We start from the raw sequence: 25,786 nt of genomic DNA, 5'->3' as shown, positions 1-25,786 counted from the left end.
GATGCTGCGACTTCATTGCTCCTCGATTTGTGTGAGTGTGACTTCTGCAGAGATTCTTCGAATCATGCACGCACCCACACTTCCAGACATACCGTGAGCTTTAGGTTCTTCACTGACCAACTGGACCTTTTACACTGGCGGGAAACATACGTACGTTTTTTAAATTATGTTTTACTTATATTCACTAGCAGAACTTCTCACCATTGATTATTCGACAGCTTTCATCATCATTATTACAGCACACGTTCAGGACTTCAACTGCAACTCATGCTAAATGATCGGACCGGAATATTTGGAATAGTGCGTCTGTTCGACACTAGGCTGTGCTCTTTTGCTTTGCCTGGATCATGTCTCTGCTAGGATTTGCGTGTCCTGAACTCTCCCTGGATCAAAGCGTCGCTGTATCTGCATGACTTGTATACACAGAAGAATCCGCTGGCCATTTCGACTACAAAGGCAGACCCTGATTTTCTCACAAAAAGCAACTCCAAATCAAATTCTCTGCTGTGGTATTTGCTGTATCATGTTTATTCATCCAGTGAGGGGACATTTCTTCCACTGATCGGTGTGCGTTACTGTGGCGACAACATGGTGGTCATACTTTTGGAGTTCTCTCTCCTCCTGTCTTTCCCCGTGCTGGTTCAATCGGCTAAGATCCTGACCGTGTGTCTCATTGGTGAGTACAAAAATCAGCGATGGACCATCACTGAGAGACCTAAGGAGTTAGAGGGGTTAGCGGTTCTCCCGATGAAGAGTACAGTTTTAAAAGTGTTATGTTGCAAAAACCACTGCTTTGGGATAAAGTCATGGTGCAGTAACTGTCTGGTGTCTTCCCCTTCCCTTTTCCCTGTGCCACCTCCCTCTCCGTCAGGAGGAAGCCACTACTTGTTATTTGATGAAATCTCCCATAACTTCCACCAGCACGGCCACAACGTCCGCATGCTCTTACAACTGGGAAACCCTGTTATTACAGGTACACACTCATAATTTACAATGATCCAGGATAATTCCCCACTCATAACATGCCATGCCAAAGGTTTCGGGCAAATATTACAATGTGGGTCCGAAATATACTGTATGTATAGATATGCTCATCTTTTTTTTACTAAACCTAGTGTCCTGCGCATGCTGCTCTCTTAACTTCTGTTTTTATCTGTCAATATATTTGATTTAATGTATTTCCTTAACTTGCGTTGCTCTGTGTTATCTATCTATGTCCTAATCTTATTCCCCATCAGGTTTCTCCTATGGAAGCCATGCCGACAGTTACCAGACTAGCACATGGTCTTTAGGAGACAGCTACATTAAGCAATACAATGGCTGGTTCCTGGAGCAACAGACACAGTTTTTACTGGGCAGGTACAATCTTACCTAGCTCATATTATAGTAGAGTATAATATAGTATTGTAGTATAGTCTAGCCTAGTAAAGTATAGTTTAGCATAATATAGTAGAGAGTATAGTAGTATGGTAAGGTACATTATAGTGTGGCATGGTGTAGTATAGAAAATGATAGCACACTATAATAGAATGTATAGTATGGTATAGTGCAGTATAGTACATGTGCATTTTCAATGACTGCTCTTGTGTCTATTTTACTTCCATTGGATTCTTGTGTCTGTTTTCTTTCTCTAGCTCTCTATTGCCTCCCCTCATTCACTGCATCAAATCTCTCTCTCTTTATGTCTCAGGGATAATTTCAGGAACTTTCTGAACTTCATGGGCCACCTGTCCTACCAGTGTGACAAGCTGCTGGGGGATGAGGAGATGATGGGTTTTCTCCAGAGGGAACAATACCACATGGCCATAATCGATGCCTTCAATCCTTGCTCTTTCATCCTTGCACGCAAACTTGGTATCACTTCATATCACTTAGAGACAAAAAATATGCAGGTCTGATGTGTGATGGCTCTTCAATTCCAGGTGTTTTAAACTTTTCCCTCTTCGTTGCTTCTAGGCGTCCGCTATGTAGCCTTCTTTCCCGGCACGCTGAATGGCCCTCTGTCCATCGCCCTCCCGAGCCCAGTCTCTTACGTGCCTGTGTTTGGCTCCCAGCTGTCCGACCACATGAATCTCTGGGACCGTGCAAAGAACCTGCTCTTTTCTCTAATGGCTCCCATAGGTCAGGAAGGTGTATCAGTAAGGATGCACAATAGAATGGAGTAGAATAGAATAGACAGTGATGAATACATGGCACATCATGTAGCGGCAACAGCAAAGAGATTATGTCATATTGTTAAGGATAAGATATTTTCAGACTAGCTGCAGAATAGCTTTTTCTTGCATCGCCCATCTGGTGTGTAATGGGTACTAATGAAATTGCCCAAATAATCAATGAGTTAGTAGAGGTATTGCCAACACTGCCTCACAACAAATGTTCATCCTTATAAATAGAATAGAATGCCCAAATGAGCTGAAAAACATTCAGAACCCCTAACGTTACAGCTTCTTAAAAAGGATTGTCTTTTTTTGTTCCAATGAATTACTTTTTTGCTTAAGGTCTGGAACTAGTGTGGTCACAGTTTAAGGAAGTAGCAGAACTACACCTAAGCCCACACTCACCCCCTGGTGGTCTGGAGGAATTGCACCAGGATGCCGAGCTCTGGGCCTTTAACACTGACTTCTCCCTGGAGTTCCCGCAGCCTCTCATGCCCTACACTGTGCTGGTGGGAGGTCTGCTGAGCAAGCCTGCCAAGCCTCTCCAGCAGGTCTATTTTAATATATTGTATTATGTTGTTTTGCGTTATATTCTATTAGCACATAAACCACACCAATGAATTTGAAAAAAAAAAAAAAAAAAAAATACAATGAGGGGTGTTCTTAAGGGATGTCTTTGTTTCTCAACTTAACACTACTGTGCATGCAGCATTGTGCATACCATAAAATAATGATCTTATGACATTTATGACAAGCATGATGAACCTGAATGCATGACTGGATGGATTATATTTCATAAATGTCCCAATGTCTATAAATCCAGTTACCCCTCTTCTACAACATTCCTTCTCCTTCTCTCTTCCCCTCTCACACCTAACTCAACTTTATACATCCCTTTCACTCATTTGCCATCTTTTCTCTCTCATCTTGACTTCTTTCCTACCTGCTATTGTCACTTTACTTATGTGCGCACGCACGCGCACACACACACACACACACACACACACACACACACACACACACACACACACACACACACACACACACACACACACACACACACACACACACACACACACACACACCTTTAGGACTTGGAGTCTTGGATCTCAGGTTGTGGTGAAGCAGGTTTTATCGTGGTGACCCTGGGCTCCATGGTGTCCACGGTCTCTGTGGACCATCTGCTGCTGGAGCTCACCGCTGGCTTCTCCAAGGTCCCACAATGCGTTATTTGGAGGTAAAAGTACATGTCAAAGGTTAAAGTCAAATCGATTCCAAAGTCTGGGTGAAACCAATCTTTTGTCTAAACATTAAAAAAAAATAATCTCTGAAAGTAAAAGTGTTTGGATTATGGAGGTTTGGACAACAAAGGTGCAGACAGCTCTGTATCATGGCAAAACCACCCGCTCATTCATCCTTATTTAACAACTGCTGCTGTTTAATTTATGCCTCTCTTATTACACAGTATTACTTTTGAATCAATTTCAAAGTCTGTCAATAACTTCCTGTATTTTTAAACACTAGGTATGACCCTCAGCAATGGCCATCCAACCTTGACACACCTCCTAACCTCAAGCTACTGTCTTGGTTGCCACTAAACGACCTGCTTGGTATGAATGTGGCACTGGTAGCCATTCAAGATGTCCACAAATGTCCGTCTACTTATATTAGATTAATAGTTTCATCTTTGACCCCCCTTGTTCTAACCTGAACCCCATTACAAATAGGCACACTGTAACAAAAAAAACCCTGTCTTTATGGTCACCGGACTAAGGGTAGGGTTTTCTGACACGTCACAACAAAGAGTTGTGACAAAACATTACTCGAGCGGTGAAATAACAGCGCATACCGCAGAGACTCGACATGAAAAACCTGACCTATTTTTCCCTTGCTCACTTCTTTCTGGATCTTCCATGATAAACAGAAGGCCCTGACAAGATAACTGCGCTACACACCTGCCTGCTAATACTATTTTCTTTCCTTCCTTCCTTCCTTCCAGGTCACTCGAAAGCCTGTCTCTTTGTAACGCACGGTGGCCAGAACAGCCTGCTGCAGGCGTTGTACCACGCGGTTCCTGTGCTGGGCATCCCTCTGTTTGGAGACCAGTTTGATAATGTTGTGAGGGCCGAGGCGAAAGGCCTGGGCATGACCATCAGACCCACTGACATCACAAGAGAACGACTTACTTCCACTATTCAAATACTAATACAGGACAACAGGTATATGAAAAGTCATGGATGGATGGATGGATGGAGGCCCATAATGCATTAAGCTGCATTGGGATAAGAAGAGTGTTACCTTTCGCCTCTTACATCCCTTTCCTTTCCTTCTCAGGTTTAAATCAGCAGCCATGTCCCTCAGCAGGATACACCAATCACACCCCGTCCCTCCAGGACTCCGACTCATCCAATGGGTGGAGCATATCCTGCACAGTGGTGGTGGGGCTCACCTACGACCGATCTCGTTGCTCCAGCCTTGGTACCAGAGATGGCTGCTGGACGTTATGCTGGTTTCCTCCCTGGTGCTGCTGGGACCTCTAGTTCTCTACTGGGCCTTATTCAGGAGACGGGTTGGCAGGCGGAAGGACAAAAAAATACAATAACAGCAAAGGCTTCTCACTCACGGAAACTATTCACCTATACCTCAATTGCATGTGTGTTGTTTTCAATAGATTGTATGTTCTTCTCTCTTTTTTTTTTTAATCACATCTGTTCAATCCATCAATCTGTACTCTTCAGATTGGTACTTGATAGATTGAATAAAATCACTTGTGAACTATATTAACATTGGGAGAAATAGCTAGAAGAAAGCAGTTGTTAAATGGAGCACATGGATTCAAATGGTTGTGTCACCTGCCTTGTTTTTGTCAAGTTTTGAAAAAAACAACTAGTTATTGTAGTAGGTCCCTTATTTAACTGTGACGGGTCTAGGTCATCTATCATCTGCCAGAGATTTTTCTTAATTGACATCTCCCAATTATATGAATGATTCTCATTTTAAAAATCATCTTCTATGAGCAAACTTTTTCCATTGTTGGCTAAAGGACAGCGCATTACAATAAGGACAAAAGAATAAAATAACATTTGAACAAAAAACAGAGCCATGTGGCCACCGTGTTTCATAATCTTTACTTTTTTTTGTTATTTTGCCAAATCGGATGAATTAGAAATATAATTGAATGCAGCATTCTTCTTTCTCCTTTCTTATCCACTTTGTCAACCCAGCTCCTCTTTCTTTTTTTTTTTCTTTTTTATTACCACAGCGCCACACTGTCCAACACCTCTGTGGTGCTTTGACCTGGCTGTGTTGCATACCAGGGATGGAAGACTGCACACACGCACGCACATGTGCACACACACACACACACACGCACACACACACACACATTGTTATCCTAATCTTGTCCTAATCAATCAATGGTTCCTTGTGCTTGTTCTTATATTATATATATTCATCATGTAACATGAGTTTCTTAACGTGTTCTCCTGTCTGTTTGTTTTTATATTTTATGTTCTGTCCAATTTCGGGATGCAATGGTCCACTGGCTCATTTAATTAAGAAACCACCAGCGTCACCTGCAAACTCCCACCCTGACCTCGACACCCTCTTTCAAGGCCTCCGCCGAGCCTCAAAACCCCCTCCCTCGACGAGACACCGGCACAAAAGACATACAGTAAACAAACCAGTGTTCACGGTCACTGCTCAAGACATCTTTTGAGAATGGGACTTTGGCGGACCCCCCCCGCTCCCCTCTTCTTCCCATGTCTGCACCGCTCTCCACGCTCCCTACATCTGTGTTGCGGGTTTGCAGGGAGGGAAACGTTGCTTATCAAGGAAATAATGACCAATTAGTTTGGCTTGTTTAATGTCCTTTTCGCAGACAGATGGGGGTGCCAGTAAGTCCGCTTCCTCGGCCTCGCACGCAAGCTCGAAATCCAGGGGGGGTGGGGGGTGGGTGGGCACTGTTTCTGACAAAAGACAAATTATCCAAGAGCGCAAAACAAAATAGGACTAAGCAGAACCGAGCCGAGTGGAACAAAGCAGTCGAAAAAGACGCCCAAAACAGGTTGGAAGAGAAGCGCAGCAGACGAGCACAGAAAATAAACAAGTCACACGCAGACCAGATGGCAACACCTTCATACATTTTCTGAGGGGCCATTCTCAAAGCACGGTGAAAGGAAAAGCGCGCATCGTCATTTCGGGTGACTCCACAGTACTTTCCCCGAGCCTTCTGTTGTTGTGGCGGGCGCTGTACGGACATAATGCCGTCTTGCGGGGATTGTGCGGTAAAAGCCGATCCGCACACCGTGCACATTGTGCTGTGCTGCAGGCTTTCGCTGGTTCGCAAGCACCCGGTCAATTTTGTGTCCTGATGTCGGGGGGAGTCTGGTATCATTTCATCAGAAACGACGTACTTCGTGAAAGCCGTGCCTGGAAATGACTTAGGCGGGCTGAAGCCTCGTAAATTAGGCGAGGTGACACACTGACTGAACAGTTAATCAGACATCTCCCTCCTACTGCGGCCAACCAAACTGCTGCCCAGCCTATAAGCCCTATTAGAGGGGAATCAACTACAATGCTGGGTTCCCAGAATGTCAATAGTTTACAGTGGGGGACCTTCTATGGGGCTCCTACTTAAAATACCACTTATCTTGGGAGCAAAAACAAGGACAGCGAGCGCGTTTTGGGCCCGTCGTGGTGGAGCGGCGTGTTTGGAAAAAAAAAAAAAATGGAGGGCGGCGTCGTTTGACGGGATGTCGCGTCACCTGTCGGTTTTCTGAAGAGACGATTCGAAGCCTCGACTTTGGGTTTACACTCGCCGCCGCCTCGGCAGGACGGAGCCAGAGCTTTATAGATTTGGGAAGAAAGGCGGAAACTTCGACATTGAAAACCCCAAAGTGTTCGGAACAACAATAGTGACTATTCGGAGTGAGAGAAGTTTCTTCTTTTTCTATTGACTTGCATCGAGTCGGGGTCGTCGTCGTACCCCCCCCCCGACGGGGGCAGCGACATCTAGCGGTCATTAGCCGAACTGAAGTTTAGAGAACTTCCGCATTGGCTTCGCCATCACTGGTTCATTGACCGGAGTGCTGCACTCTGATTGGTCGGTATCGACAAAGGGGGCGGGGTCACATGTCAGTGTTTACGTATTATGCTCGTCGTCGCACTTTAGACCGTTATCCTTTATCCCTTCCCGTTGTTTATCCGTTATTTATCCGGTATCCGCTTCCTCCGTGTTATGCTTCTGCTCCTGACATAGTGTCGTGTCGCTGCCCTGGCCCGCGAAGAGACCCCGGGAAGCCCCGGGATGGCTGGCGCCGTCGGATTGAAAGAATGTCGGAAAATCCGCGGCTCTCAGATCAGGACCCTCCTGGACGCGAAGGATTTCTTCCTGTTCGACTGCGACGGGGTGATCTGGCACGGCGAGACGGCCATCGCGGGCGCCCCCAGCGTGGTCAACGCGCTGATCCGGCGCGGCAAGACGGTGTTCTTCGTCACAAACAACTGCACCAGGCCGCGGGAGAATTACCTGAGCAAGTTCTGCCGCCTGGGCTTCACCGACGTGATGCAGGAGCAGATCTTCAGCTCGTCCTACTGCTCGGCGCTGTACCTGCGGGACGTGGCCAAGGTCCAGGGCAAGGTGTTCGTCCTCGGCTGCGAGGGCATGCGGAAGGAGCTGCGGGAGGCGGACGTCCCCTTCGTGGATGAGGTGGACGAGCCGGACGCCACCATCTACGACTGCGCCCTGCTGCCGGACGTGAAGGCGGTGTTGGTCGGCCACGACGATAAACTCACTTTCCTGAAACTGGCGAAAGCCTCCTGCTACCTGAGGGACCAGGACTGTCTGTTCCTGGCCACCGACAATGACCCCTGGCACCCACTGAGCGATGGGAGGATACTGCCCGGTATGATGCCCCCCATGCGGTCCCCTTTTCACAGACGACGTCATGGCTTTGCTAGTGGGTCTGTTTCATTGGGGTTGTCGCCGTGGAACGACACATCAAAGAAACACACCCACAGTTCATCTCACTGGCTTCCACTCCAAGACGACCCAGTACTTAGAAAAACAGAAAAACTTTACCATGCAGTGCCCATGCACTCATCAATGTATTGTACCAACCTACGTGTTTTGGTTTCCTCCACTTTCGAAATTTACTTGTTTACACGTTGTGTCTTACTGCCATGCCCAATACACATTAATCCATAGAGCACTCATGCACTCACTGTGTTTGAAATCCAACCTGTCCTTAACTTTGTTTTTATCCCCTTCTCTACAGGTTCTGGGTGTCTCACCGCTGCCCTGGAAGTTGCCACAGGACGCAAGGCCACCGTCATTGGCAAGCCCAGCCGCTTCATGTTCGAGTGCATCTCCAGCCAGTTCAGGGGAGTGGACCCGGCCCAGTGCCTGATGGTGGGGGACCGTCTGGAGACGGACATGCTGTTTGGCTCTAACTGTGGCTTGGACACCATGCTCACGCTCACCGGCGTGTCCCAGATGGAGGATGCCCAGGAGTACAGGAAGAGCGAGCACTCCACTCAACACAGCTTTGTGCCAGACTATGTCGTGGACACCATTGCAGACTTCTTGCCTGCTTTTGAGGGACTGGACTAGCCGAGGAAGTGACTGTAGTTCCATTTCACACCGTTACCAACTGTCAATAGGCCTAGCTTGTGTCTCTTTAGGTGCAATGCGTTATCCATATATATTGAAAAGGGAAAAAAAACATCCAAGTTTGTCAGAATGGTTAAGTATGCCAAGATTGCACTGATTACATAACTGGAGTTTTTTTTATATTGACCCTTAGTAACAGTAACCAATGGTGTGTTATTGTACTGTCCATGTAGGCTACATAGGACCTGATTTTGTGAAAACTGAAAGAACTGAATAATCAGCATTATAAAGACATTCCTTATGTCCCTCATATATATATATATATATATATATATATATATATATATAATTTTTTTATTACCTCTGCATTGACTGTAGTGTTGTGGTCAGCTGTGATTTAATGACATTTTTCGTTACTGTTAATGTTTACACAAATATATGGCACGTTTGTTTCAGAGGTTATGGGCTAAGTGAATATCTATTTTTGTTAACGGGTGACTTGCTCTGTAAATGGAACATACTTGCATAAGATATGTTAGTGAGCTGAAGGATAATTGTTAATTGCCATACAGCAGCAAACAACTCACTATTGACATGGAATTGTTCGTCTATTTATAAATACAGTGCTAAATGCAACACGGAAAGAAAATCTCCTGAAAGTTGCTTGATCTTTTGACAGTTGAATCATACAATTTGCCAATCGGATGTGCATGTGCGTCACCCAAGGCTCTTCTACGGTGCCTGGAAAGCTTAACTACTTGTGCCAATTTTCACGGGTAAGAAATATTTGTCTGGAATGACTTGACGAGTGACTAAAAACCGAGAGTTCTCATTTCTATGTTAATGTATAACTGTATGCCAGCAAATGAAACGGTTAAATAAATACCTGGTGTTATTGGAAAAAACCCTGTCCAAATTAATCTCTGAAGAGCAATAACATTTGTTTAAACATGCACAAAATGTCCTATTAAAAAAATATTACATAAATAATGGCAAAGAGCCATATTATTTTAATTGATAAAAGCCAGCATATCCATTCACCCCAATTTCCCCGTCCCTTGGCTTAGAAGCTCACCTTTTGTCATCTTGTATACACCGATCAGCCACAACATTAAAACCACTGACAGGTGATATGAATAACATTGATCATCTCGGGGTGGGATATATTAGGCAACAAGTGAATAGTCAGTTCTTGAAGTTGATGTTTTGAAAGCAGGAAAAATGGTCAAGCGTAAGGATCTGAGCGACCTTGACAAGGGCAACATTGTGATGGCTAGACGACTGTGTCAGAGCATCTCCAAAACAACAGGTCTTGTGGGGTGTTCCCGGTATGCAGTGGTTAGTACCTACCAAAAGCGGTCTAAGGAAGGACAACTGGTGAACCAGCGACGGTGTCATGAGCGCCAATGAGCTTATTGATGCGCGTGGGGAGCGTAGTGTAGCCCGTCTGGTCCGATCCCACAGAAGTGCTACTGTAACACAAATTGGTGAAAAAGTAAATGCTGGCTATGATAGAAAGGTGTAAGAACACACTGTGCATCAAAGCTTGCTGCATGTGGGGCTGTAGCTGCAGACTGGTCAGAGTGCAAAGCACCTACAATGGGCACGTGAGCATCTTAGCTGGACCATGGAGAGAAGGTGGCCTGGTCTGATAAATTATGTTTTATTTTACATCATGTGGGTGGATGCCTATGCATTGTTTACATGGGGAAGAGATGGCACCAGGATGCCCTATGGGAAGAAGGCAAGACGGCAGAGGCAGCGTGATGCTCTGGGCAATGTTCTGCTGGGAAAGCTTGGGTCCTGGCGTTCATGTGGATGTTACTTTGACACGTACCAACTACCTACACATTGTTGCAGACCAAGTACACCCCTTCATGACAGCAGTGGCCTCTTTCAGCAGGATAATGCACCCTGCAAACATTGTTCATGAATGGTTTGAGGAACATGACAAAGAGTTCAAGGTGTTGGCCTCCAAATTCCCCAGGTCTCAATCCAATGGAGCATCTGTGGGATGTGCTGGAACAACAAGCCCGATCCATGGGGGCCCCACCTCGCAACGTTCAGGACTTATCAGCTTCATTAAAACACCGGTGATGCAGAACACTGGAAAGTCTTGTAAGCAACATTTACTGATGTTTGACATAATTGTCCTACATTTGGTTTAGTAATAATGTACCTAAAACAATTAGGGTAATTCGCCCATAAAATAAGGACACCATATAATAAAGCATAAAATCTACACAATGTTTAGAAATAAATTTAATATGTACATTTTAACATGATCCATGAAATACTGGATGTCATAATATATCAAGTCTTGTGGCAGCAGGTACTCTTGTGAAGAGAAACACAGTTGAATGAGGACGAACTGATTTCTGCAGATAAGGACTTTGGTTCCTCTTCTTGTGTGGCTGTATTTCACTCCGGCCCGCCACGCTTTGGAGAGGAAAGAAGACATTAGAAAAGAGAATGCGATCCGTGCATAGAACCAAGAGAATCACATTTAGTAATACACTGCATTCAGTTGTTTTGATAAGTTACTCCAGTATACACATTGAAGCTTTTTGTATCCTAATAGATGCAGACTTTGAGTGCAGATGGTGACTCGCACCTTCAGTCAATTTTCTTTGCACACAGACTTTAGTTCTAGTGTATCTCAAAACTCCGCTGTCATTCTAACAATTTTACACATTTCTTATTTGAAGAGAAGCCGATCATAGCATACGAATACAGACACTTTTCTAGGCCTTTGATCAAGACCAGTGGTTCTCAATGTGGTGCCCCACTGGGAGTCCTTCAAGAGGTTCCAGGGGGTCCCCAGCAAAATAATTAATAGTTAAACTTCACCATTATTTAATTTACAAGATGTTTGCACCATTAGAGAATGTACAATTATGACTGTTTGGATCCTAGTTTTACTGTTACCACCATAATTGTAAGATAGAAGGAATTACATTTTGGGCTAAGTCATATCCAACAATAACAATCTCAGATCGGGGTCCTGGATACAAAATAGGATAAAATGGCATAATGCGTATCAAGTTGAGGGTCCTTGACATGAAAGAGGGTGAGAACCACTGAGCTGGACAATCCACATGTCACTCACCTGGATATATTCCATTTCCTCCACTGCCACTGGTCGCCTGCGGTATCTCTGAGGCAACAGCTGAATAGAAGCCAGGGAGTCGGGTGTACCGGGGAGTCGGGTCAAAGGTCCTGGAGGTCTCAAAAGTGGAGGTTGAGCCGAAGCAGAAACTGGAGAGCTTGCTTGTGGAACATTAACTGATGACACTTTAGATGCCTCTTGAACTGAAAAAGGATTAAATATAACATCACTAGCACAATCACAGAGGGGGGGATCATGTCTTCATTGTACATGTATGTAATAAATAACCTCTTGAATCTTAACACAAGGAATTCATATTTAGAAAGATAAATAGATAGAAATGGTAAGGCAGCAATTGCAAAACAATAGGCGATAATAATAAAGCAATACAAATATGCGATAAACCTAACAATTTCCCAAAAATGGAAAATTTGCAATACACAATAACTCTAAAATAATATTTAAAAAAATAACCTTTTAGGACAATCTAAAATTAAACAACTAAACTAACTCCAACTAGCCATAAGGAGTTCAATTGCCGACACACCATAGTCGAACCAACCAAGAAAAATATACATCAAGGGGTTTACAGTGATCAAAACAGGACCTGAAAGCATTATCAGCTTCCTAACACACTTACGGTTTGGCTTTGGGATGCCATGCCTGTTGGGAAACTTGATGAGGGGCGCATGTGGCCGAACAGCCTGAAACACAGGAGCAAAACGTGGAGGTTGGGGCATCGAAAAGTGACGTCGCGTTGAGATCCACAAACAACGTCAACTTGGCGTTTCCGACGTGTGAGACTAGAACAATCAAGTAGCACCGCTTGTATCACATATGTTCGCAACTCCCACTTCCTGAACTACATTTAGTTCGCCAACCAGTCGTGACAGTTTGTTTACAGTAGAAGGGATCGACATTATTTGTTTAGTTTAATATTTGGTTGTTGTTGTTTTTCCTGTTCAACCGATTCCAGCTGTCACTGAACAAGGACATTAGCAAGGGTACGTCTTCGTGCATTTAATCCCAGGTAGACTACCAACAATCACTTGCGGTGAGAGAGACACCGTTGCAACCAGTAAACGATACCCATTAAAGTATGAAAAAATACTTTATTATCAGCGCAAGCAGGAGTATGATGGTCGTACGTTACCTGTATTACACGGGCGACGGGCGTCGCCATTTTGGAACTGACTTTGCTCCCCATGACGACCTCCTTTATTTACTTCCGGGTTACCGACAACCTGCAGGTGGCAGGAAACACCACAAGAGGGTGACGACACTACACACCCCACTCCGCACGGAGGCAAGGGAACACCTGACCCGCAAGATACTGCAGTGTTTACAACGTTGTGTTTTATTTACTTTCCTTTATATTTTATTCTTCGTTTCTATTATTTGGTTGTTGTTTTTTTTTTAACCCCCCCCCCCTCCCCCAATGGAATAATCCGACAGCACGCCGCTATCCCGTTAACCACCAAAAACGTCACAAACCTGGCAACACAGAAGCTAATTCCCATGACTTATTTATAAAGTGGAATTTAAAAAACACGCCAGGATTCGCATTTTTAAGCGGCTAAAAAGAAAACACCGGAACGGCGAATTGGCGGCTGATAGAAAATAAAGGCGTGCTGACCCGACATAGCCAGGTGAGCGGGTTACCCGCAGCGCTCCGACTGACACACGCGAAGAACACGCGGACGCAGCGGACGTAGGAGACGGCGTCAGCGTTGAGCATAAAGTATATTTACCTTCGTGCTAATTACAGACCTGAGACGAAGGACGTGTGTGCGAAGTCAGGGTCAAAGGCTCGGGCCATGCTGCGCAATAATAATACAATAATAATAATAATACAATAATAATCAACACAAATAACGGCCCTGGGGAGCGGTTTGGTGAACGAGCCCGGTACAGCCGCCGTTGTCCTTTACACCGCCAAGTACAGACGGCTTGTTGAGGTGGACCGCGGACTGTTTCCGGACGCGGGCGGTGAAGGACGAACGGGTGAACCACGGTACCGCTGCCTACGAACCCATCCCGCCGCCTCGGATCGAGGGTCGGTAGAGGACAGCGTCATGACGTCACGCGTTGACCGGAAGCGAGGAGCGCTCCCCGCGGGTAGTGCTGCTGCTGCTTTGTTTTGTTTTGTTTTGATTCCAGGTGCGGAAGCGGTGTTATCTTTATTTCGTTTTATATTGTGTTTATGGCTGAAGCGGATGGCGAGAACAGTGTGCCGATTGAAGCATACGCAGTACAAGTAGGCTGCATGCTTAGACCCAATGTTCTGTTTTGACATGGGTGATTTTGTGTGTGAATGCAGTGTCAAACTGGTTTCCTCTTGTGTTTTCATGCTTCGCTCAGTAAATAAAAAATAGCGATGCAGCGATGCAAAGTGTCTGATGTGCGTAGAGATTTCTTGGCAATTTTACAAATCCGCAGGATTTTTTTTAAATTAGAGCGCTTGTAGGCTCTTACTTTAAAGTTGTTTCCTAATGACTTTGAGGGGAGTTAATAACGCAATGGCTGTGGTGCTAAACGTTTTAGAATTCATATATTCTTGTCAAAAGGGTTTACAGATGCCCAATGCCTTCTAAATAATCCAACACCCCTTTAAAACTTAAGTTTATGTGGACACTCAATATGCACTTGTAATGGCCCCCTGTGAGTTTCACAATGGGCATAGTCTACTGTAAAATGCATTTCAAATGTCAGAGAAAAGGGGAATGGGACTGTTTGTAGTCCCAAGTTCCACTGTACCTTGGAATTATGTTAACGAGATACGGTGGTTCTGTGGGTGACCATCTGCATTCATCACCACTAGAGGACAGCAACATTCTATTAGAAGTAAAATTGTTCTAAATACTAAGGATTATGTTGCATTATTTCTCTTGTTTAATAAATAAAAGTCAGTGTTTTGATGAGAAAGTACTTTCACAGGAATCAAAACCAGAAAACTATTTTACGAAGCTGTATTTTATTACAGTTTGTCAACAAAATGGTCCAGTAGCATGGAAAAGGGGTCCAAGCTGACATGGGCTTGCTCCCAATTTAAACTAGTGTGTGCACATGGAGCTGTCCGTCAGATTTTCGCACGTTTCACAGATTCCTTCATATCAGATTCCTTTTAAACCATATAAAAAGTGGGAATGCCAATGGGTGCATATTTCAGATCAAATGACCCATAGCTAGTGAGAATGCCATGTGTTATGATTTAATACTGTATAGATGCTGTCACCAGCACCAGCAGCACCCAGGGCAGGACTGTTGGGACCAAGCTCTGTGTGTAAATCTGAAGGACACAGGGCGGCTTAGTGGCTCTTGGCCTTCTCAAAGAGCGGCTTGAGCTGGTCCTTGGTGGTGGCTTCCTTCTGCTGCATGAGGTCAGCATGGCCCTTGGTGACACCCCAGCCATCGGGCTGGGACAGAGAGGGACACAATGGCCGTCCGGATGCTGGCTTCAGGCCCTCCCAGTAATCACGACGGGCTCTTGAAGAGAGAAAAAACAAGTAATGTTATCACAGCAGTTGTGTTGGATCTGTATAGATTGTTCCGCAAATATAACAGCTTTAATTAGGAGCATAGAGTTAAACATTTCACCTCACCTGGCTCTGACCCAGGGCTTAGTGTGCATCTCAAGGCCAGTGCCCCAGATGCCATGCTTCTCTGATGCTTTGGGAAGGTATCCCCTCTCAGGTGCCAGCTCTTCTGCCACAGCTCTGGTATGGTATGGCTCAAAGCCACAGCAGCCTCCAATATAACGAATGCCCACATTGTAGGCCTCTCTGGCGTACTTGTGCATGTCCCAACGGGTGAGAATTCTGGGCTCCAGACCTGAAAATAGTACAGGAAAGTTGATAGAGTGTAGTGCTTTGTTAAAGACACACGATACACAAATGTTCCAGCAGAGAACAGGAGTGTGATTCACATTCTCAGTCGCGTTTTGTGCATATCAAGTGGATTTTTTTTGTACATTAGTGGATAAGATGGGGCATGAAATTACCGAAGGGGAACTCAGGCAGATCGATGAATCCCTGGCAGCTGCAGTCGGGGGTGTGGTAGGCCAGAGGCTGCACCATGTAGTGAGCCTTGAGGCCCGCCTTTTCCACTCCCTCCTTCATCATCTTAACAGTCTTCACACAGGTCATGGGGTCAAAATGGCAGTTGACGCCCACAATCTGGGCACCTAACAGGGTGGGTAACAAGAGTGTGCGGTTGTGTCAAAGATTAATGAAGAACCAAGAGTCCAGGATATTCAAAGTCATTACTTCCTCACCAGTTTAATGCATATGCATCATCGGCATGCAGTACATAAGTGCACCATTCTTTATACCGCTGGCTTCTCGTGCAACTTTCTGACTATCCAATGTAAAAAATGTTTTACAAGACCATGCATCTGTGTACCCACCAGCCTTGACCAGCCTGACGGCACACTCTCCAGGGGGCACTCCGTGCATGTCTCCCTCTGGTCCGATGCACAGAGAAGCAGCCACCGGCTTCCCCGTCGCCTTCAGTGCTTGTACAGCCCACTCTGCCTCTTCGACATGCTCAAAGTACTGCCAGGGAGAGACATTAGCAACTGGTCAAGACACAAGCGCAAATCATTTGTACAACTTTAATTCTGGTGAATCACAGCCACTGTACCTCAGCAATCAGGAAGTCCACATCTTTCTTGACAAACACATCCAGTTGTTTCTTGAATGTGGCCTTGACTTCAGTTTCACTCTTGCAACTCAGGTAAGAAGGAGTCTGAGACACTCCCCCGGCAACCAGAGCATCACCCTCATTTGCCACCTCACGGGCCAAATTGCAGGCTGCCTCGTTGATCTGAGCTCCCTGGTTGGGGAGGGAAAAAACAACAATAGGGTGAACAAGATGTAGCCAACTTTAATGCACATAAAAGATGTCCTCCTCTCCTCAAGAGAGTCCACTCATTTGATGCCAATGTGCCTCGTTTATCCTGTGCTACAGCTAAGGTTACATTGGGATATGGAGGTGGCGTGGACGCATTATAGCCAGTCTATAGTTATTTCTATGAAAAGTAAAACAATTCTCAACCCTGATGCATGTTGGTGTTAATTATCAGCACAACTATCGTGAAAGGATTTTGACCATTTTCCGTGAAGCGGGTGACAATAGGCAAGACTTGGAGCCAGAAACCCTCAACCGCTGACCCCGTTTGTATCAGCTGTCATGCATGTGTAAACAGCAAGTCTAACTTACTGTGAAGCCGAGCTGGTTGCCCCTGTTTTCCAGTTTGTCGTCACTGGCGTAGAAGGTGAAGGTTTGCATGACATTGGCACCGGCCCTCAGGAACTCCCTGTGCAGCTGGCGCACTGAAAAACAGAGGACCAAGGGGCTCTTGAGTGGATTTTCTTTTATCTTCTCTATGCATTTTTTCCTGTAATCACCCACACCATGTACAGTTCCAGACAAGACCATCACACCGGCCTCACCTGCGTCGGGATGCTCTGCGGCGGCCTCCGGGGTCCAGGGTCCTGCCTTCACATATCCCCTCTTCTCCAGAGCGAACACAAAGCCTCCGTCGCCGATCACCACCTCTCCGGCGTCAAGACGCTCCAAGATGCCCTGTAATGGAGACATGGCCAGTTAAATGATATACTGCACAGAGATATTTAGGAGCTTAACACACACATGAGGTAAATGTTAAAGGTGACCTATTATGCTTTTCTTATTTTATACATACATACGGCCAAAATGCCGTATGTATGTTGAGCAAACACTGTGAGCAAAACACTCAAGCTTCCAACTGCTCACTTTCCAAAGGTTTTTTTATAGTCTGCATGAGCTGACACCAGCTCGTCGCGGATTTCTTTATATGGTCACCTGCTCCATCCGATCCACTGTGTGTTTCTCCAAACAACCAATACAAACTGTGTTTTTATTGTAGATGTATTTATTTTCAGAACTATACATGAAACAAACATTCCCCGCCTGTGAGAGTCCTGGTGTGTCGCTGTGCGGTGGGCCTGGAGCACGGCAACAATAGTTGGAACTAACTTTTAAATTAGGCCTTGTGGATCTATTATGAGTGAAGATTCAGCAGCTGGATTGCGTATTTCTTCATTAGTTCCGAAAGAGATTTCACTGCACTGATAACATTAAATCTGTGAAAGTTTACAGAGTAAATATAACGCAGCCCGGAATAAAGCTCAAACCCCATTGGCTCACAGAACCCGGAACTTGGGCTCAAACCCCACTGGCTCAGAACAAGGGGCTTGGCTGCTTATTCACAGTTAAAGCTACACACACAAACAGGCTGTTTTGGAACAGCCCGGGTTTTGAGGCATGTCACAATGGTTCAAATGCATAATCTGAGTGGTATTTTCAGCTAAAACAAAAAAAACTTTTGAGGACCTCAGAGACCTATATTAACATGTGTAATAATGAGCATAATAGGTCCCCTTTCAGAAATTGAGCACAATCCTATGTTTGTTGTAAATAGAACCTTGCTTGCATAATTCCGATCCAATAAAATAGTTTTGAACTGTGAAAACAGTTTTGGCCTGACAAAAAAAAAAAAGTCATTTTACATGTACTTTTGGTGTGGGTAAACGTGCATGACATTTTCCAAAAATACTTTTATTCATTTCAGGGGACTTGTATTTCATAACTCCACAATTATTTATTTTAGGGGCCTTATTTGATAAAAGCACTTTTATTCATTTCATGGCACTTTTATTTCATAATGCCACATTTCCAATCCTAAAATGCAAATGAATGGGGCGTGGTTATCTCACAGAAACAGAGCCAGCGGGGGGCCGCATTGCAACAGTGGTAGGACTTTGAGTGGTTGCTCGGAACTAGCCCTAAGCCGATACATCCTCGGTTGGAGCCAGCGGCCGGTAGGGAGCCAGCTGGTCACAGTGGAGGGCCACCAACCGGTCCAGGGAGACCAGCGGCACTCTGGGCAAGGCCCTTCTTTCCTGCCGGTCAGCAGCCGCACACTGGGGTCCCATCCGGGTGCAAAGTCTGTTCCCCGGCAGCGGGAGTCATAGGCCTGGTTCTTTGGGGACCCGGCGTCTGTTCAGGCTTGCCTGGTCAACCCGAGCACCTCCCGCAGCCTTTCGCAGAGGTTGTGGAGGTGGCCCAGGCTGGGCTCCCGCCACACCTCCGGCTCCAGGGGCGGGACGGAACACCAAGTTGACTGGGCTACAGCGTTTGCGTCCAGAGAGTAATACCGGGTACCAACAGAAGCGGGCCTACCACTTTGCACTCGGGACTCAGGTGTGGGTGTTACTGTCCGGAGAGAAAGAAGGGCCTCTCACCCAAGCTGTTGAGCCAGTTGGCTGACCCTTGCACTGTGATGGAACAGCTGTCAGACGTGGTGAACAGCAGTGTTTCTCAAATGGGGATACTCGTACCCCTAGTGGTACTTTGGGGTACTGCATGGGGTACTACAAAAAGTAAATAATATTGGTTTTATATATATATATATATATATATATATATATATATATATATATATATATATATATATATATATATATATATATATATATATATATATAATGTTAAAAAAAAACACATATGACGCACATACAGTACATAATTTGTTCATTTTATTCCCCACAATGCCAGTGAAGGGGGTACACTATGAAAAAAGGTTTCAGAACAACTTGTGTACAGGGTGCGGCTCGTTCCCTATCGACCCCTGGCTCCAAACGAGGAGATATCTGGAGCTGAGGACCAGCTCTGAACAATCATCACTGTTGCCTAGGAGAGCCCCAACGGCAGCACAGTGTTCATCCCCATCTCTCTACTGAGGCTGAATCTGTGAGATAACCACGCCCCATTCATATAAGGATTGGAGTGCCATGTAGTACCATGAAATAAATAAATGTGGCAAATGTATGTGACAAATAATCTCTTGAACTTGAACATTATGAAATAGAAGTCCCCTGAAATGAATAAAAATAGAAATTTGAAAAACATGATCTTTAAAATGAAAAAACAATCTATATTCACTAATTTATTTTTACCTATATATTTGCCCTATTTATTTTAGGATTTATTTCATTTATTTTCTTATGTATTTATTTAATATTTACTCAAATGGCATTCCATGGTTTTAAGGATTGCAGATTTAAAAAGAAAAACTAAGTTTTAATTTTGAGCTGCGAATGCAATTATGTAATACAGCTCAAAATGGACACTGCATTAGAAATATGTTGAACAGACACAGGAGCTCCTCTCCTCTCCTCTCCTCTCCTCTCCTCTCCTCTCCTCTCCTCTCATACCTTCTTTCCTTTGGGTGCCATTATTCCGCCCGCTCTGTGGACCCCTGGGTGCTGAGACGTGCTGAGGTGTCTGAAGTGCCTCCACGTCCACTCACAGAGCATTATATCCCGGGTGGAGGGGTGGGGTCTGACACTCCACACTCTCCGATTCGTCAAAGAGAGAGTTGCACAACTTGTAGTGTTTACCCTCCCCTCTAGGGGTTCTAGTTTGGTCTGGATTCATTACATTTACTACTGGTGAACTGGGGAATGTGTGTGTCCAACTTTTTCCGCCCCTCAAACAAACACATCATGGGTGAAAGAATAGCATGCAAGTCCCTAAATTCAGTGTTGCATAACCTGACAATTACTGCATGCATGTGTGGTGTGGGGACGGCGTGGTTTGAGCAGCCACACCTGTCTTGTGTCAAGGTAATTGGGGCGCAGGCTCAGTGTGGCTGCATACCTGTTGCTCGTTGGTTGGTCTAACGAGAAGCAGGTAAAACCCCCATCCCCACACACACTCAGGAGAGGAGCCTTGTCATGACACATGTTCATCTGCTGCCGGGCTTGTTCCATCTAGCCCCCTCTCTACAAGAATCTGTGCGTCTGAAACCCTGTCGTCTGTGTCTCTGTGCCGGAGGTCCCTGAAAATGCCCCTTTGGGTGGCGTGCGGCAGGCAAAACTGCCACACCATGCAACGTCTAACATTTCTGAAATTATGACAATAATAGGTGTGGATTTGTGTTTTGAGGGAGTAGTTGTTTTAATATTGCGAATTATAACAAAAAAAAGAAAAGGAAAAAAAAGAAAGTCATGAAAAGTACATAAATGACAGCCACTTGAAAAACCATTGCAGAAAAAAATCAGGTGTCATGTTATGGTTTTCTTTTTTTATTTAGGGGTTCACACAGCGATGCTCTGTTTAAAAGAGTAGTTTCAGCTGCTACAAGTGCTGGTCATCTTTAATTCAAACCGAGAAACGACGTTCTGACCCTTTTTTTCCATCTGAATCTGTTAGGACTCTCTGTCTCCTCTGCTGGGATTCCTCACGCTGAAGTCTTTGCCTTTTTCTGCATCTCTAGCAGGTGCTTCATCTCCTGGCTGCTGGTGGCCTCTTTGTGCTGCAGCAGATCGGCGTGGCCCTTGGTCACACCCCAGCCTTCTGGGTTGGCCAGAGATGGGCACATGGGGCGCCCTGACGCAGGCCGGAGGTTCTCCCAATAATCACGGCGGGCCCTGGAAGACACAACGGCCCATTTATACACAGTAACCAATCACCACATAATTGTGTTTACATAACAAGTGAATCGACTGACTGTATGGGACTCATTTGAGGAACTAAATTCAATGGAGTTAAATGGAGGAAACGGGTTGGGAAACTGGCCTCTATGCTTAAGAGAGTATATTGTAATTGCCGTCGTGAACTGGGACATTGAACTGTGCATTTGGTTGGAATATTTTTAGATGGCCCACCTGGCTCTGACCCAGGGCTTGGTGTGCATTTCGAGAGCTGAACCCCAAAGTCCGTGCTTTTCTGAGGCCGCTGGTAGGAACCCTCTTTCGGTGGCCAGCTCCTCTGCCACAGCCCTTATGTGGTAGGGTTCAAACCCGCAGCAGCCTCCGATGAAGCGGATGCCGACCTTGTAAGCCTCTCTGGCGTACTTGTGCATGTCCCAACGGGTGAGAATTCTGGGTTCTAGACCTGGAAATTAAGAACAGGCAAGTTGGTACAAAGTCACTAGGACATATTATCCTGGGTTATGGGTAGGGGAGACTGAGTTATCTCATTTGTGATTGTCTCTAAACGTTCTTTTAAAGACATTTGGTGTGGATAATTTGTCACTCATATATGGTCAAGTAGAGTATATTACCAAATGGGAATTCTGGCAGATCGATGAATCCCTGGCAGTTGCAGTCGGGGGTGTGGTAGGCCAGAGGCTGCACCATGTAGTGAGCCTTGAGGCCGGCCTTTTCCACTCCCTCCTTCATCATCTTAACAGCCGTCACACAGGTCATGGGGTCGAAGTGGCAGTTCACTCCCACAATCTGGGCACCTGAGGAGCACGGGAAGACATGGTATCAGATTCACTTTCTCAGTAAGACACATAAGACCCATTTAAGACTCGTGTAAGTTGGTGTGAATGAGAGAGACATTAAGACAGCATAGGCCCCTGCTCCCTGATACACTCTCCTCTCTGTGTCTGCTGTCTGTTCTGCATCTCTGCCTGAATCCCTTTTATTTAACTTTTTTTTAATTTGTCCATATGTATAATGTGTGTGTATTCACCTTTATATGTTCTGTTCAAATTGCACTGTGCACTGCACTATGATATGTTTTTGAATGAAAAGTTTGTTAAAATAAAATGTGTGGTTGTTGTTGCTGTTTGTTGTTGTTGTGCTACCCACCGGCCTTAACCAGCCTGACTGCGCACTCTTGGGGTGAGACTCCGTGCATGTCTCCCTCGGGTCCGATGCACATGCAGGCAGCCACTGGTTTCCCACTGGCCTTCAGAACCTGCACAGCCCACTCTGCCTCCTCAACGTGCTCAAAGTACTAGGGAAGGGCAGAAACAGACAAATTTATGACCAAAACTACCCACCTTGTTTGTCCACCCATCGCTATCGATTTCAAGGAGAATAATGAACCAACCTCTGCAATCAGGAAGTCCACGTTCTTCTTGATGAACACATCCAGCTGCTTCTTGAAGATGGCCTTCACCTCTGACTCGCTCTTGCAGCTCAAGTAGGACGGGGTCTGGGAGACTCCACCGGCCACCAACGCATCTCCTTCACTGGCCACCTCCCTGGCCAGGTCGCAGGCTGCCTCGTTGATCTGTGCCCCCTGAAAGAAGACGTTCATGACAATGTTAATAGCTACGATAACAGCGATGGTCATGATGATAAAAAAAACCCCACATTAAATGGACATTTATATTTATTTTGAATAACAGGGGAAAATGAAGAATATTTTGCTTAATGTACTACAGTGCCTTTTTTGTAGGGCTATGGTCAGGCTGACCAGAGATCATGCGGTAAAGTGAGAGTCACCAAAGGAGATAATTCAAGAAATAATTCATACAATCTTCCTCATTGATTTTGGCGATTCGGATGGGGGAGTTACTCACAGTGATTTTGAGGGACTGACCCCTGTTCTCCAGTTTGTCATCGCTGGCGTAGAAGGTGAAGGTCTGCATCACATTGGAGCCGGCTCTCAGAAACTCCCTGTGGAGCTGGCGGACTGACATACACATGGGTGTTTGTGTCAGGTCAGAGGTAAAAGGGAAAAATATAATGCATGTCTCACGGTATGGGTGGGTGTATTTTTTGTCCGATAAGATAAGATAAGATATGATAAAACTATTCATCCCAAAATAAATAACTGCACCAACAGCAGCCGAGAAAGTAAAGTTAGGAAATGTGCAAAAAATGGTGTAAAGGTGCATAGAAAAAGTGATTGTTGCTATATAATAATGAAATAGTATGAAAGCCATTATTGATAATGTCTTCTAGCATAAATATAATCCATAACACAGTTTCTGCACTTTTGTTTGTCTTACCAGCTTCAGGGTGTGTGTGGGCAGCCTCAGGAGTCCAGGGGCCGGCCTTCACATAGCCCCTTTTCTCAAGAGCAAAGACAAAGCCTCCATCCCCGATCACCACCTCCCCGGCGTCCAGGCGCTCAAGGATTCCCTGCGGGAACAGAGTGATCCAGTGACCTGCAGCACTTACACCACCCTCTTTTGCCGCTTATCAGGCCATGATTAGGGATTTACAACTTCGTGCTACACATGGCAGGTGAAACGAGGGAATTCATTTTCTATTATGAGCAACCCTCTGAATAATGGCCAATAGTAATAATAGTCAATCTAATCATGCAGGTGGGTCAACCTCAAATGAAATCAAAAGCGAATTCCTTTTCTTCAAATTTTGTTCTCATCTTTGGCTGTTCTGATCTGATTTCCACACAAAAGCAGGGTTGGAAAAGGGAAGAGATAAAGCATTTAACATTTAGCTGCAATCTAATAAAATACAGACCCATGTCCACCACCCCTACAATTATGCCAATGCCCCCCCCCTCCCACACACACACACACACACACACACAAAAGTCTAAATAGCAGAAGTGCTGCACTTATAATTTTCCTTGAAAACCTTGAAAACTCCACAGTCCATCAACCTGGACTTTTGTGCAACAGCAGAAAGTCTGGTGTTGTTAAAGCCTGTTACAGCTAATTATTCAACATTGGACACAAAACACTCCATAGACTGAAAATGAATTGCAGGTGATGTTCTACAGGAAATTGATTTGAAGAAATTAATTATCATGGCTGCATTCACAATTGTCATTGATATGCCGTACGCAGGAAGCACATTTACCTTTTTGACAGGTGCCATCTCGCCTTCTCAGCCTCAGTTATAGCAGTTTGCACTTTGACGCAGCGAACATCACTTGTGACCCAGATTTTCAAGATCTTCCGCTCACCTTTTATATATTGCCGGGGTCGAAATGGGAGGGTCCAACCGCAGGGACATAACAATCACTGGTTGTCACATGTCGAGCTTTAAATTGCGCAACACGGCAGGAAAGGGCCACAGGCATTGGCCACGACATCATGTGAGGGAGGTATAGCGGGGGAAGCGGGGGTTTGGGGGGGGAGAGGTGTGAGGTTAGAGGACAGGAGAAAGGTAACACACATCCTGATTGTGAAATAAACGTAAATGATCACAGCGTCCGTGGTGCCTTTAGCCAGCACTTAATATAATAGAAATAAATAAATAGATAAATGTGACAATCTCTAAAACTCCATGGTTGACAGGATTCTAAACACACTTTTGGATCATGCACATTGTCACGATAACGAATGCCTTTCCAAAAATGTCTTCGCGGGCGACATCACTTTCAAAAGGAATTTCTTTTCACCGGCTACGGTAGGTGACTTTTTCGGGAGCAGCCTGACTAGATCAGAAAGGACACAATATTTTCACGCCGCACCTTTGACCCAAGGAAGGCCAAAGCTTCCGACCCCTCGCTGCGGAGGCAAACAAACCCGAAATAACCCTCACAGATGGACTTCTTCCCAAGGCCAAATTAAAAGCAGGCGGCCCGTGTAAAAGAGGCGTAAAAGTGTGGGATAGGGACGTTCTGTTTTTTCGTTCTCCGGGACCGAAGCTCAGCTGGAGGAGCCACAAAGGGTATATATGGAATATCTGTGGCCTGTGGCTTTGATAATTGGAAGTGGAAGGTCAGGCCAGACAATAAAGCGACGCTTCACACAATAGATCTCTGTGTTGAGCCTCGGTAATGGAAAACATGGAGGCTCTCGGGCACGGTGTTTATTACTCCCTTAGCTTCTCTCTCTCTCTCTCTCTCTCTCTCTCTCTCTCTCTCTCTCTCTCTCTCTCTCTCTCTCCTTCTCTCTCTCTCTCTGCATGAACGCACACCCATGCGCGCACACCTGCACACGCACAAGCATGCATGTACTCAGACACACACACACACACACACACGCTGTCAGAGTCACACATTGACCAGCTTGTCAGCCTTGAGCCGAGGTGGTCAGTGCTGTCAGCTCTGGGAAGATCCAGTTTCAGGCTGATACCCTCCTCCCAGTGTTTATCAACACAGGCAAAGTTCAAAGCGCTAACCAAGGCCTGCAGAGGATTTCAC

General features: G+C 45.4%; 5 protein-coding genes across 7 annotated transcripts; 2 read left to right on the top strand and 3 right to left on the bottom strand.

The window, feature by feature from the left end:
• Window positions 1-588: 588 nt before the first annotated feature.
• LOC307232964 (UDP-glucuronosyltransferase 3A1-like) lies at window positions 589-4,758 on the top strand (the record flags this gene model as incomplete). Its single annotated transcript, XM_080004178.1, has 10 exons — window positions 589-676; window positions 872-973; window positions 1,239-1,359; window positions 1,691-1,854; window positions 1,957-2,121; window positions 2,499-2,707; window positions 3,248-3,393; window positions 3,681-3,766; window positions 4,156-4,375; window positions 4,491-4,758. 10 exons carry the CDS (start codon window positions 589-591, stop codon window positions 4,756-4,758), a joined length of 1,569 nt encoding a protein of 522 aa, XP_079860304.1.
• A 2,213-nt stretch (window positions 4,759-6,971) lies between these two features.
• Window positions 6,972-9,661, top strand: pdxp (pyridoxal (pyridoxine, vitamin B6) phosphatase). 2 transcript variants are annotated; one of them, XM_080004526.1, is made up of 3 exons: window positions 6,972-7,085; window positions 7,417-8,062; window positions 8,435-9,661. In XM_080004526.1, the coding sequence occupies exons 2-3, from the start codon at window positions 7,465-7,467 to the stop codon at window positions 8,767-8,769; spliced, it is 933 nt and encodes a 310-aa protein (XP_079860652.1). In that variant the 5' UTR covers window positions 6,972-7,085; window positions 7,417-7,464; the 3' UTR covers window positions 8,770-9,661. The 2 variants fall into 2 exon arrangements, with proteins under 2 accessions (XP_079860652.1, XP_079860651.1); XM_080004525.1 differs by lacking the exon at window positions 6,972-7,085 and having other exon boundaries at window positions 7,357-8,062.
• Window positions 9,662-11,016: 1,355 nt separating this feature from the next.
• On the bottom strand, window positions 11,017-13,930 carry kgd4 (alpha-ketoglutarate dehydrogenase subunit 4). Of its 2 annotated transcripts, none has more exons than XM_080003948.1 (5): window positions 13,630-13,930; window positions 13,032-13,122; window positions 12,519-12,582; window positions 11,879-12,081; window positions 11,017-11,208 (listed from the first exon to the last, which is right to left on the bottom strand). In XM_080003948.1, the coding sequence occupies exons 2-5, from the start codon at window positions 13,083-13,085 to the stop codon at window positions 11,191-11,193; spliced, it is 339 nt and encodes a 112-aa protein (XP_079860074.1). In that variant the 5' UTR covers window positions 13,086-13,122; window positions 13,630-13,930; the 3' UTR covers window positions 11,017-11,190. The 2 variants fall into 2 exon arrangements, with proteins under 2 accessions (XP_079860074.1, XP_079860075.1); XM_080003949.1 differs by having other exon boundaries at window positions 13,649-13,930.
• Window positions 13,931-14,841: 911 nt separating this feature from the next.
• LOC307232231 (betaine--homocysteine S-methyltransferase 1) lies at window positions 14,842-20,253 on the bottom strand. Its single transcript, XM_080003153.1, has 8 exons — window positions 20,137-20,253; window positions 17,332-17,464; window positions 17,099-17,211; window positions 16,520-16,711; window positions 16,284-16,431; window positions 15,879-16,061; window positions 15,481-15,709; window positions 14,842-15,364 (listed from the first exon to the last, which is right to left on the bottom strand). Exons 1-8 carry the CDS (start codon window positions 20,236-20,238, stop codon window positions 15,187-15,189), a joined length of 1,278 nt encoding a protein of 425 aa, XP_079859279.1. The 5' UTR covers window positions 20,239-20,253; the 3' UTR covers window positions 14,842-15,186.
• A 911-nt stretch (window positions 20,254-21,164) lies between these two features.
• On the bottom strand, window positions 21,165-24,513 carry LOC307232418 (betaine--homocysteine S-methyltransferase 1-like; the record flags this gene model as incomplete). The annotated part of the gene is made up of 8 exons (XM_080003422.1): window positions 21,165-21,354; window positions 21,592-21,820; window positions 21,990-22,172; window positions 22,525-22,672; window positions 22,769-22,960; window positions 23,244-23,356; window positions 23,676-23,808; window positions 24,496-24,513. The coding sequence occupies 8 exons, from the start codon at window positions 24,511-24,513 to the stop codon at window positions 21,165-21,167; spliced, it is 1,206 nt and encodes a 401-aa protein (XP_079859548.1).
• Window positions 24,514-25,786: the final 1,273 nt, after the last annotated feature.

The sequence above is a fragment of the Zeus faber genome, assembly GCF_960531495.2.
Source record: "Zeus faber genome assembly, chromosome: 7".
In the NCBI taxonomy this organism is placed as follows: Eukaryota; Metazoa; Chordata; class Actinopteri; order Zeiformes; family Zeidae; genus Zeus; species Zeus faber.
The sequence above is the reverse complement of the archived record's forward strand: the minus strand, read 5'-3'. Positions and strand labels throughout refer to the sequence as shown.

What these genes read in the sequence shown, in the direction of transcription:
- pdxp (XM_080004526.1), top strand. Translation starts at nt 7,465, where the DNA reads ATGGCTGGCGCCGTCGGATTGAAAGAATGTCGGAAAATCCGCGGCTCT. An exon ending in CGATGGGAGGATACTGCCCG is followed by an intron (nt 8,063 to 8,434) that starts GTATGATGCCCC and finishes CCTTCTCTACAG; the next exon opens with GTTCTGGGTGTCTCACCGCT.
- kgd4 (XM_080003948.1), bottom strand. Translation starts at nt 13,085, where the DNA reads ATGGGGAGCAAAGTCAGTTCCAAAATGGCGACGCCCGTCGCCCGTGTA. An exon ending in CCGTCGCCCGTGTAATACAG is followed by an intron (nt 12,583 to 13,031) that starts GTAACGTACGAC and finishes CCTGTGTTTCAG; the next exon opens with GCTGTTCGGCCACATGCGCC. An exon ending in TGGCATCCCAAAGCCAAACC is followed by an intron (nt 12,082 to 12,518) that starts GTAAGTGTGTTA and finishes ATCCTTTTTCAG; the next exon opens with TTCAAGAGGCATCTAAAGTG.
- LOC307232231 (XM_080003153.1), bottom strand. Translation starts at nt 20,238, where the DNA reads ATGCTCTGTGAGTGGACGTGGAGGCACTTCAGACACCTCAGCACGTCT. An exon ending in TGGACTTCCTGATTGCTGAG is followed by an intron (nt 16,432 to 16,519) that starts GTACAGTGGCTG and finishes TCTCCCTGGCAG; the next exon opens with TACTTTGAGCATGTCGAAGA. An exon ending in TCTGCCTGAGTTCCCCTTCG is followed by an intron (nt 15,710 to 15,878) that starts GTAATTTCATGC and finishes TACTATTTTCAG; the next exon opens with GTCTGGAGCCCAGAATTCTC.